General features: G+C 40.7%; 1 protein-coding gene across 1 annotated transcript; it reads right to left on the bottom strand.

Annotated features, from left to right (window-relative positions):
• Nucleotides 1-2837: 2837 nt before the first annotated feature.
• LOC117540301 (zinc-binding protein A33-like) lies at nt 2838-6285 on the bottom strand. Its single transcript, XM_034206906.1, has 6 exons — nt 5658-6285; nt 5421-5516; nt 5094-5324; nt 4967-4989; nt 4493-4611; nt 2838-4293 (listed from the first exon to the last, which is right to left on the bottom strand). Exons 1-6 carry the CDS (start codon nt 6063-6065, stop codon nt 3788-3790), a joined length of 1383 nt encoding a protein of 460 aa, XP_034062797.1. The 5' UTR covers nt 6066-6285; the 3' UTR covers nt 2838-3787.
• Between the last annotated feature and the right edge of the window lie 5602 nt (nt 6286-11887).

The raw sequence follows: 11887 nt of genomic DNA, 5'->3' as shown, positions 1-11887 counted from the left end.
ACATAAATGCCAAACAAAACAATAAACCCTTCGAGAGAGAGAGAGAGAGAGAGAGAGAGAGAGAGAGAGAGAGAGAGAGAGAGAGAGAGAGAGAGAGAGAGAGAGAGAGAGAGAGAGAGAGAGAGAGAGAGAGAGAGAGAGAGAGAGAGAGAGAGAAATGGCAACATCATATACTTGGAGTCTGTTTCTTGAAGATATCCAGACCACAATAACATGAGCAAAAAGTGACCAAAAGGGACCTGAAAACAAGGAGCATATGGTGTGCTTTCCTGCGTGTGTTCTTGTATTTAAACTAGGGCTGTCACGTTAACGCGTTAATAACGCGTTAACGCAAAAAAAAAATTAACGCCACTAATTATTTTAACGCGATTAACGCATGTGTATTTGTTTTCCTCGGCCGCCCCGTAGTTTCAGAGCGCATCGAGTTTAAAATACCATCTACAAGCTGATACTGACAGCCCCGCTCCTGCCGCCCGCTTGTGGCAGACCACACTTCCACGCTCACCGGCAGGCACCGACTGGTTGTTGGGAGGACCGGGAGGGTGTGTGTATGTGTGGCCCGAGCGAGCGAGAGAGAGACCTTACGTGCATTGTTGTTGTTAGCATCTGGTGCTAGCTAGCTGCGCTAACGGATATGGAGCTGTTTAAATGAAAACAGAGGAGCGACATTTCGCCACAACTGTGCCGAGCACTTGACTTTATGCAGGAAGCCAGACAGTGGGACATTGTACGAAAAGTCAGCACACTCAGCACGGATAGTGCGCAACATGATTGCAGCGTCCAGGCAGCTCCGGTTCGAGCATATGCCTTGAGTTGCACATAGCTCCAACGATCACACACACGCACACACACACACACACACACACACACACACACACACACACACACACACACACACACACACACACACACACACACACACACACACACACACACACACACGCACACCATTTGTATTGTATTATTGTATGAGAGAGGTTCCAGGTTGAATTGAGGCGAATATTTGTAATGTTCAGAGGTTGTTGTGTTTAATATTCATGAGTATATTTGTCATTGTTCTAATGATAATAAACATTAGCATAAAGCATATTTGTACACTCATATGTTGATAACAGTATTAAAAACTTGAAAAATATGCCTCTAAGGTACATTTAGAACAGATCAAAAATGTGCGATTAATTTGCGATTAATCGCGATTAACTATGGACAATCATGCGATTAATCGCGATTAAATATTTTAATCGACTGACAGTCCTAATTTAAACATTACATTATACACTGCACTCATTAAAGCTATGATTGTGTCTCATTTTTCATTACGTTTTATGATCGTTTTCACACAGGTATCCTCTCCTCAGCTTTCGATCTATGTTTCAAAGTTTTTCCTCATCCCTGACACTTTGTCTTCTCCTCAGAAGCCAAGCCAAGTCAAACTATAGCTGCTCGTCCAGACAGACAGTCACTGTATGTATTTTGTGTCAAACCCTCGGGCCATTGGCACATCTCTCTGTTTGTCTCTAGTAAAATGTGTCTCTTTTTTTATATCCGTTGCTGTTTTGGCTCCGCTTCAGAGTCATAAAGTCTCTCAGATCCTCGGGAGATGATTCGCCTTTGAACTCTCCATTCTGTTTCATTCATTTTCAGTGTCTTTGTCTCTAACATGATGATGAGCAGCACACTCTCATAAAGTACCTATATACACAAATGAATATGCCCCCATGTACAGTACAAACAAACAAAAGGCTTTGCTTTGTCGTTTAGCTTCATTTAAGCACTGATGTTAACTGTGATTGATTCTCTTTTTAATGCTTTGGGACTAAAGTAATTTCCATAAGGTTACAAAAACAATGTCGGGCGCTTTGAAACTCCTCAGATTAATGTGTTTATTTCATATGATTAGTAGAAAAACGTTACTTTCAGTAAAAAATAACATCTGACGTATACTCAGTGGCTCTTTGGTCAAAACCGAATGATTGATCGTTCAAAAGGGGATTTTCGGGAAAGAAAGAAACAGTTGGATACTCTGGTGCGCCGTCATTCCTTTGAGTTAAAGTAATGGTTTGTTCAGGAAGAAAGATGATTTGTAGAGAGAAAACTAAAATAAATAAATAAAAACTGCAAATTCAAAAATGAGAAATCTGCAATATTATTGCTCAGCTGCATTGAAGTTAGCACTTAGGGATACTTTTTATTCACATTCATGCCAAGCGGCCACATTCCATTACGTTTGGGCAATACATTAAAATGTCCAGTTTTGAACTTTAAAATGAATAGTACACTTTACATAATTCAATTAATGGACGAGTTGTCATTCAAGCTGACACTTATGTCTTCATTCTTTAATGACAGACTTTTCAAAGTTATCTTAATCTGGGGGGAAAATATCTAAATGAGTTAAAATGTGTTGTCAGACAGTCCCTTAACCCCAACCTTCATTAGCCAAGAACAAACTGGACTGAGAAAACTATGCAGAGGAATACAAATTGAATGAGAGACACTCGTACACGGCTTTCTTCCTCAGCGTGTTTTCTTCTCTCAATCCTTTTTTTCTCTTTTAATTTGGCCCCTCTGTTTGTTTTTCTTCATTCTTTCATTAGTTGAAAAAACATTGCAGGCATTCCAGCTGTAACAGATTCAATATCAGTGCGGGGACTCAGACGTGTGTGTGAGTGTGTCAGCGACAAACCGAGAGAGAGATGGTATTACACTAGAGATTGTAGGTATTGCCTCATTATGATTCATCCCTGTGCTACGTGTGCATGTAGGCAAACGTATCAGCCACAGAGGGGCATCAAGCGAATACTAGAGATTTTGAATGAAGACACTCGAGGCATTTGTTTTTTTTAATTCTTTATTTCAAGCCAAGTTACTGCAGGGACAAGTCAAATATTTATTGATATAGCAGCACGTTACTGTAAATCTATTTCCTTTATTAAGCCCTAATCACAAATCTCCCTCAAACATGTTCAAATAACAGCATTACCCAAAAACAATAGAACTTTATTAAAACAGTAACATTTTATTAATCTTAGTCTGATCACATATTTACATGATTTAACTCTGAAAGTCTGTTTTAAAAGAAGCTGATATATACAATCTCTACAGTGGATTTATCCTGAAATAAAAAAGGAAACCAAGAAGACCTTACCTCTATCAACCGGTATTCTTGAAAAAAACAAAGCATTATTTTAAACTTCCAGTGATTTAGTTTAGATCTAGTTTAATACAAAACAACTTTTAGACCCTGGTATGTGTCATCCTGGATCCTACATTTCCCATAATGCAACTCATTATAATCTTTCATTTGAGCCTCGCTTCCTCCTAAATGCTCATATCTTTTAAACGCCACTTTCAAAAGATCTTTCAGAGCCACCAAATACCGTATACACTCCGTTTTTTTACAAGCCGTTTAGTACTTCTCAGGATGAGTAAACCAAACTTCAAGTGTAAAGTCAATAGAGGGCTCCTTTAAAGCTGAATAAACTAAAAGCAAACAGGGATAGCATGCATGATGGCTTACAATGATGAGGTTAACATGTTTTTGGTTACTAACATCTACAGCTGTCAAAACGTACAGGGACAGCCAAAGATTTACCCAAATATACTGAAAACTGACAAATTAAAACCTTAAAACATACATTTAAAAATAAAATAAAATAGACACTAATAAAAACTAATGTTCCGAATTTGGCCATAATAGTTCGCTATGGTAGTTCATTTCGCAAATACTTAAGGCCCCAAAATAAGGCCTCTTCCTGTTGTTGACCTCTGCAATAATGCAGAATGTTTAAGTGGGTCGTCTTTTCACAACTGACCATTCAGCTGGAAGGATTTTTACGTTTCCCTGAAAATACGGAAAGACCGTTTCTGTGAAAGTGTATTTGATAGTGTGGACAGGTTCTTTCCTGTCAAGGTCAAAACATGCTAATATTCCATGGTCACAATCAAGCTGCACTCTGACTCTTTGGGGATACAAATGTTCAGATACAACTTTCACATAATCCTCTGGAGTAAGTTCACGCAGGATGTCAGTGCAAACGCACATGTAAATAGCCCAGATCTTTTTATGGAGGTTATCCTTAACAGCCACACCAACAGCCCAATAACCTTCTACCTCCACATCCCAGCTGTGTTTTCCACGGCTAAAGCCTTCAGAGCCAAGAACGACTGAGCCGCTCCGCCTTTCTGGGTTTTTAGGAAGGGTCTGACACTTGTCCATTGATGTTGAACGAGTCATGTGTTCGGATATAATAAGCAAGCTGTCGCCAGTGTTGGGGTCCAGAGTAACTGGAGCTTCAGGGAAAAGCAAATATAAACAAAAGGGGAATATTAATTGTGACGTTTATTAAATTAAAAGGTAAATGTTCTCTTAAAGGCATTGCAGTGTATTCATGGAAAAGCCAGGTGTTGCTTTCCTGATAAAATTAACAGTATGTACATGCCTTTGCAGTTTAAAAGGTAAAATATAACAAAGCAAAAACACTTTGCTTACTGTGTTGGAGGATGTCCTTCATCTTCTTCCAGACTGTGAATAACAGGTTCCCAGTGTGTTTGGCCTCGTCAAGAAGGGCTCCTAATGGAGTCTCAGGGTCTGGTAGGTTGAACTGGGATCTGAAGGAATAAAGTTATTGTTGCATGTTTAAGTTATAAGTCATCATTTTCATCATAGGAAACCAATGTTTTGGAATTGTTCATGACTGGTATCTATTCTTCACTAGCTTTCATGGTAACTTCTTTATATAAGAGTTTGTATTGTCAAAATCCGCCATTATCACACAAAACATTTAAACAGTATGATTCACTTTCGAAAATATTTCTCAGTTAACTTCCCCTCTTTTGAACCACCCTTAATCTTTTGAATGTCATGTCCATGACTTTCCCCACACCTTGGATTTGATCCTTCCGAACAATCATAAGCTCTGCTGCTAAGGTGGACAATTTAAATGTTTGACAGGAAACCACTTACCGCTCCATAGTGGATTTGACATTCTGTTAAATAAAGATAAAACAGGATAGCAAATCAATATTTAAATTATGTTAAATACTCAATATTATGTTCTGAATTCACATTAAGAAAGGTAATCATTTAGTACCAGTATAAATGTAATGTCATCAGCCTTGATGTCCATCTCTAGGGTTTTGAGTTTGTCTGTTAGCGAGGAGATCTCTGCTGTCAAATTTACAATCCTGATGTCCATTGCTTCACTTTTGAGCGCTGCCTCTATCCTCACTGCATCAATCCTAGCAGTCTCCTCTGCCCGCAGGAACTGGTAAAGCTTCTGAAACTCCTCTTTGATCGTCTTCTCTGTCTGCTGAGCCTGGAGCTGAGGCGAAACCATTTTTGTATTTTTTTTAATTAAAAGTCAACAACACATGTTGTTTTGCGCCTGTAAATTCAATCCAGCATGTCTGTGACTCACCTTGATGTGGTTGGCCATTTTATCACACTTGAGCTTTTCCTCTTTTAATGACCCTTGTTTCGTTTTTAAACTCATCACCTTAAGACTGAGGTGAGCCTACAAAAAAAGGTGCATACGTTACCTGACTATTCAGTGGGTGAAAGTTACACGACACATTTGCCTGGTATGTGAAATATGAATCATTCTAAATAAAGTGCTGAAAACTACAAAACAAAACGACATTGCTTGTATTCTTACCCTGAAGGGGTCAGCTGCCTCGTTGATGGGGATGCAGTTGTGTTTCTTGTGTTTTTGTGAATCCCTACAGATGACACAGATGAGCTGTCGGTCATCTTGACAGAAGAGCTTCAGTTTCTCACTGTGCAGGCTGCAGATCAGATCCTTGGATCCTGACTTAGGTCTCTGACTCTTCTCGTGTCTCAAATTGTCACACAGGTTTCTCAGTGCTAGATTATGTGGAGGCTGTTCCAATGGAAACAGCCCCTTACATACCGGGCAACTCTGGAGAGCACTCTGTCTCCACCACTCCTGAAGACAGTGCTTACAGAAGCTGTGACCGCACAACAACACAACAGGATCCCTGAAGATATCACAGCAAACAGGGCAGGTAAAGTCCACCTCAGCCGGTGAAACATTAGCAGCCATTCTGACTTCTCCTGAGGCTTTCAGACTGTTCACTTACTTTCACTTTCAGAGATTCACTAGTATTTCAAACCTTTAGCTCCAAGTGCTTTCAACCAACACTAAATAAACCAAAAATACCGAGTTAAATCATTAAACCTTCGTTTAACTAGATCGTTTTACAAATACATTACCATGAGCAGTTTTATGTGCTGACTCATTTCACTTATTTCCTTCTTCCTGTCTTCTGAGTAAAAAGGGAGGAGTTTTTACCAAAGTGAAGTTGGTTTTATGTTGGTTGTTCAACAGACATTCAGTCAGATCTAGAGGTTCTTCTTCCTCTTGTATGCAGTTAAAGGGCGGTTAGCTCCTATCCGATTCATAGCTCTTAACCACAGGGTATTTACTAATAAATTACTGTTTCAATGGAACAAAGCCTTTGTTATTTTAAAAATCTCCATGCTAACTTGCCCATACTACTGAAAATAATGATTAGGAGAAATAATTGAAAAATGTTTAATGAAAAGTGTCATTTACTTTCATGTCATGTGATCTATTGATTCCCAATGCATACCAGATATTTAACTATACTGGACAAATAAGACACATCTTTGTATTGGATTAAAGGGCTACTTTAATTTATAGAATAGCGTTATTAAAAATGCAGCTGTTATTTTTTGATGATCCAATAAAAAGAAGCGTGTCCTACTTGCCCAATGCAGTAAAACAATGCTGGTATGACATTAGGTTTATGAAAGCTATTGGAAAAAAATCTTTAAAAAACTAGAAAAAGACTTTTCAAGCAAACATTAAATTGTTCATGATAATATTAATTTTAAATAATGTCCAACAAATCCAATACAAAGAGATGCATCTTAATTTGCCAGTGTATAAATAATATCTGTTATGGATTTGGAACCCATTGGTCACATGGAATGGAAGCTATATAAAAGAAAATAAGAATCATCTATTAACTGCTTTTGTAAAATACATTAATGAAACATGAGTAATCACAAAAGATGTGCTTTGCATCATTTTTATTAAGCTTATATGAACAAGTTAGCATGGAGGTTTTGAAAAGAACATTGGGTTTGATACCAAACATAAAACCAACTGCACCACGGATCACTTTTTTTAAAATGTTGCAGTGCAATAAATAGAAACATTCATGGCAAAAACAATGCGGAAAGAATATATCCTGGTTATTTGATTATTAATATGATCTGATGAGTCTTTAATAAATTGCTAAATGAATGTAGACAATAATCAACCTTCATGCACATCACCAGTGCAAAGGAGTATTGACATTAAGCTTTAAAAAATACCTTTAAAATGTAACCAAGTCTTAAAGCAAAACCTGTTTTTAAAGTCTAATGTGGGCATTCATCTCTGGCTTTTACTTTTATGAGCTGAGCATTTTTTTCTTCACAAAAGTGCTTTGTGGCAATACACCTGAGCTGTCTATTAGACATTGTAAACAGGTCAAAAGTTAGCTGGTACTTAAATAATAGGTAAAACAGAAAGTGAACGCAGCCATAATGTCTCAAAACAGCGAGCATCAAACTGTGACTGCAGCAAACAACGACCTATGTGAGTGGTAGGAAAAAGTCAGACATCACTTCCTGGTATGTGAGAGAGACTCTCACCACTGAAACATGCAATGCAAGAATCACAGAACCAACAATTAACTGAGAATTTCAGTTCATTTCCTTATATTTATTTATTTTTAAATGTGAATGCTCAGTATAGTATTTTTTTGTATAATAAATGTTTTATTGCAACTTCTTCAATTTACAACACAGTACAGAAGACAATTCAGGTTGCACAACATTTTGGATTAATTACATCACATCCCTCTACCCTACACACACCCCCCAGTTCCTTTACTTTTTAAGAGTGTCCATTTATTCAGATTTGAATTTTTCTTTTAACAAAATTGAAAATCCTGGAAAAAGGAACATAGACCAGATTAAAACTATGCTAAAGAGCAGGGTCTGTAACTGGGTATTATAATGGGAATTATATCATCAAGAAGCTGATACAATCTTAACAGTGGATTTATCCTGAAATGAAACAAAACATATTTTAAAGATTATTTCAAAACCTTTCATTTCATTTCATTTCATTTTTATTTGTCCCGCTCATGGTACGCAAAACCATCCATCTATCCATCCATCCATCCATCTTCTCCCGCTTATCCGTGGTCGGGTCGCGGGGGTAGCAGTTCCAGCAGAGAGCCCCAAACTTTCTTTTCCCTGGCGACATCAACCAGCTCTGACTGGGGGATCCCAAGGCGCTCCCAGGCCAGCGAAGAGATATAATCCCTCCACCTGGTCCTAGGTCTACCCCTTGGTCTCTTCCCAGCTGGACGTGCCTGGAACACCTCCCTAGGGAGGCGCCCAGGTGGCATCCTAACTAGGTGCCCGAACCACCTCAACTGGCTCCTTTCGACGCGAAGGAGGAGCGGCTCAACTCCGAGTCCCTCCCTGATGACCGAACTTCTCACCTTATCCCTAAGGGAGACACCAGCCACCCTGCGGAGAAAAACCCATCTCGGCCGCTTGTATCCGCGATCTCGTTCTTTCGGTCATGACCCATCCTTCATGACCATAGGTGAGGGTAGGAACGAAAATGGCCCGGTAGACAGAGAGCTTTGCCTTCTGGCTCAGCTCCCTTTTCGTCACAACGGTGCGGTAAAGCGACTGCAGTACCGCTCCCGCTGCTCCGATTCTCCGGCCCATCTCACGCTCCATTGTTCCCTCACTCGAGAACAAGACCCCGAGATACTTGAACTCCTTCACTTGGGGTGAGGACTCATTCCCTACTTGAAGTGGACAGTCCATCGGTTTCCTGCTGAGAACCATGGCCTCAGATTTGGAGGTGCTGATCCTCATCCCAGCCGCTTCACACTCGGTTGCGAACCGATCCAGTGAGTGCTGAAGGTCGCAGACCGATGAAGCCATTAGAACCACATCATCTGCAAAAAGCAGTGGTGCAATCCTTAGTCCACCGAACTGCAGACCCCCTCCCCCATGACTACGCCTCGAAATCCGATCCATGTGTATTACAAACAGGATTGGTGACAAAGCGCAGCCCTGGCGGAGGCCAACCCTCACCGGAAATGGGTCCGACTTACTGCCGAGGACCCGGACACAGCTCTCGCTTTGGGAGTACAGAGATTGGATGGCCCTGAGTAGAGACCCCCTCACCCCATTCTCCCGCAGCACCTCCCACAGTAACTCCCTGGGAACTCGGTCATACGCCTTCTCCAAGTCTACAAAACACATGTAGACCGGATAAGCGTACTCCCAGGCCCCCTCCAGGATCCTTGCGAGAGTAAAAAGCTGATCCGTCGTTCCACGACCAGGACGGAATCCGCATTGTTCCTCCTCAATCTGAGGTTCGACAATCGGCCTGACCCTCCTTTCGAGTACCTTAGAGTAAACTTTCCCTGGGAGGCTGAGTAGTGTGATGCCTCTGTAATTGGCACACACCCTCTGATCCCCCTTTTTAAAAAGGGGAACCACCACCCCGGTCTGCCACTCCTTCGGTACCGTTTCCGACTTCCACGCAACGTTGATGAGACGTGTCAACCATGACAGTCCCTCAACACCCAGAGCCTTCAGCATTTCTGGGCGGATCTCATCCACCCCCGGGGCTTTGCCACTGTGGAGTTGTTTGACGACCTCAGTGACCTCCCCCCGGGAGATTGGTGTTGATCCCCCGTCATACTCCAGCTCTGCCTCTAACATAGAGGGCGGAGTTGTCGGGTTCAGGAGTTCCTCAAAGTGTTCCTTCCAACGCCCTAACACTCCATCAGTTGAGGTCAACAACGTCCCATCCTTACTGTACACAGCTTGGATGGTTCCCTGCTTCCCCCTCCTGAGGTGTCGGACAGTTTTCCAGAACAACTTTGGTGCCGCCCGAAAGTCCTTCTCCATGTCTTCTCCGAACTTCTCCCACACCCGCTGCTTTGCCTCGGCCACGGATGAGGCTGCTGCCCTTCGGGCCTGTCGGTACATTGCAACTGCCTCGGGAGTCCCCCGGGATAACAAATCCCTGAAGGCCTCCTTCTTCAGTCGGACGGCTTCCCTGACCACCGGTGTCCACCAGGAGGTTCGAGGGTTACCGCCCCTTGAGGCACCTAGGACCTTGAGACCACAGCTCCCCGCCGCGGCTTCGGCAATAGAGGCTTTGAATACCGACCACTCTGGTTCAATGTCCCCAACCTCCACAGGAATGCCCGAAAAGCTCCGCCGGAGGTGTGAGTTGAAGGCCTCCTGAACTTGGGCCTCCTCCAGACGCAAAACCAAATGTACAATAATTGCCACAAAACATGACTCTACCATTTAGCGAAAAGGAGCAGGGAGAAGAATAAAATCTTATGTGACCTGCCCCTTTCTAAAAAAAACAAATAAATACAAATAGATGGTCTGCCCTTCCTAATAATAATCTTTTTTTTCACAGCCAAACATAACAGTATCTTAGGATACTAAGAGAAACACACACAAAAAATACTTATTTCCCACTTGACGGTTGACGGAAAGAAACAAAACAACACCAAAACATCACATGTATAAGGAAAATAAAAGTGCAACACCCTCATCTGAGTCCTACTGGAGAAGAAGGTGGAAAGCGACACATGATGATAATAACAATAACAACAATAACAATGGCAATGGGACCCGCAAATACAGAGGAGACATCACATCAAAGACATCAAAAACATGAAGGACCAGAGTACATAGACTTATTCACATTCTGCTTCATATAGACCCATCTTTCTTAATTTATACAACTTCTTTAACTGAAAAATACATATACAATTCTTTAGATCCTTGTGTTGAGAATTCCACAATTGTACACCAACCACCGAAATACACATTTGTTTAAGAGTAGTCCTTGCATATGGATGCTTAAAATTTAATTTCCTTTTGTGGTCTTCCTTGTCTGATCCAAAAACAAACAACTGTTGTAAATATGCTGGTAACATTCTGCTTGTTGCATTACTGATAATGTCTGCAGCTCAGCTATGTCTTTGAGTTTCAAGAGTCTTGACTTAAAAACCAGTCTGTTGGTGTCTTCTCTTGAGTCAGCTTTATGAATTATTCTTACTGCCCTTTTCTGTAATATTGACAATGGCTTTATGTTGCTCATATACGTGTTGCCCCACACTTCTATACAATAAATGAAAAATGGCAAAATGAGTGAACAGTACAACATCCTCAATGCCTTGTAATCTAGCAAATACTTTGCCTTGTTTAGAACAGAAATATTCCTAGACACTTTGGTTTTATCATGTTCAACAGATTCATACTCAACCTAACCTCTATCAACCTGTATATTCTTAAAGAAAACAATGGATTATATTAAACAGATTTTCCAGTGATTACATTTGGATCTAGTTTAATACAAAACAACTTTTAGACCCTGGTATGTTTCATCCTGGTTCCTACATTTCCCATAATGCAACTCCTTAGCATCTTTCATTTGAGCCTCCCTTCCTCCTAAATACTCATATTTTTTAAACGCCACTTTCAAATATCTTTCAGAGCCTCCAAATACCGTATACACTCTGTTTTTTTACAAGCTGTTTAGTACTTCTCAGGATGAGTAAACCAAACTTCAAGTGTAAAGTCAATAGAGGGCTCCTTTAAAACTAAGAGCAAACAGGGATAGCAAAGATTTACACAAATATACTGAAAACTGACAAATTCAAACTTCAAACTTATATTTAAAAAGAAAAGAATAAAAAGTAGACACTAATAAAACTCATATTCCTAATTTGGCCATAACAGTTCGCTAAGGTAGTTCATTTCGCAAACTGGCCCCAAAATAAGGCCTCT

Source organism: Gymnodraco acuticeps, unplaced genomic scaffold, assembly GCF_902827175.1.
Source record: "Gymnodraco acuticeps unplaced genomic scaffold, fGymAcu1.1, whole genome shotgun sequence".
Lineage (NCBI taxonomy): Eukaryota > Metazoa > Chordata > Actinopteri > Perciformes > Bathydraconidae > Gymnodraco > Gymnodraco acuticeps.
This window is presented reverse-complemented; position numbering and strand designations above follow the sequence as displayed.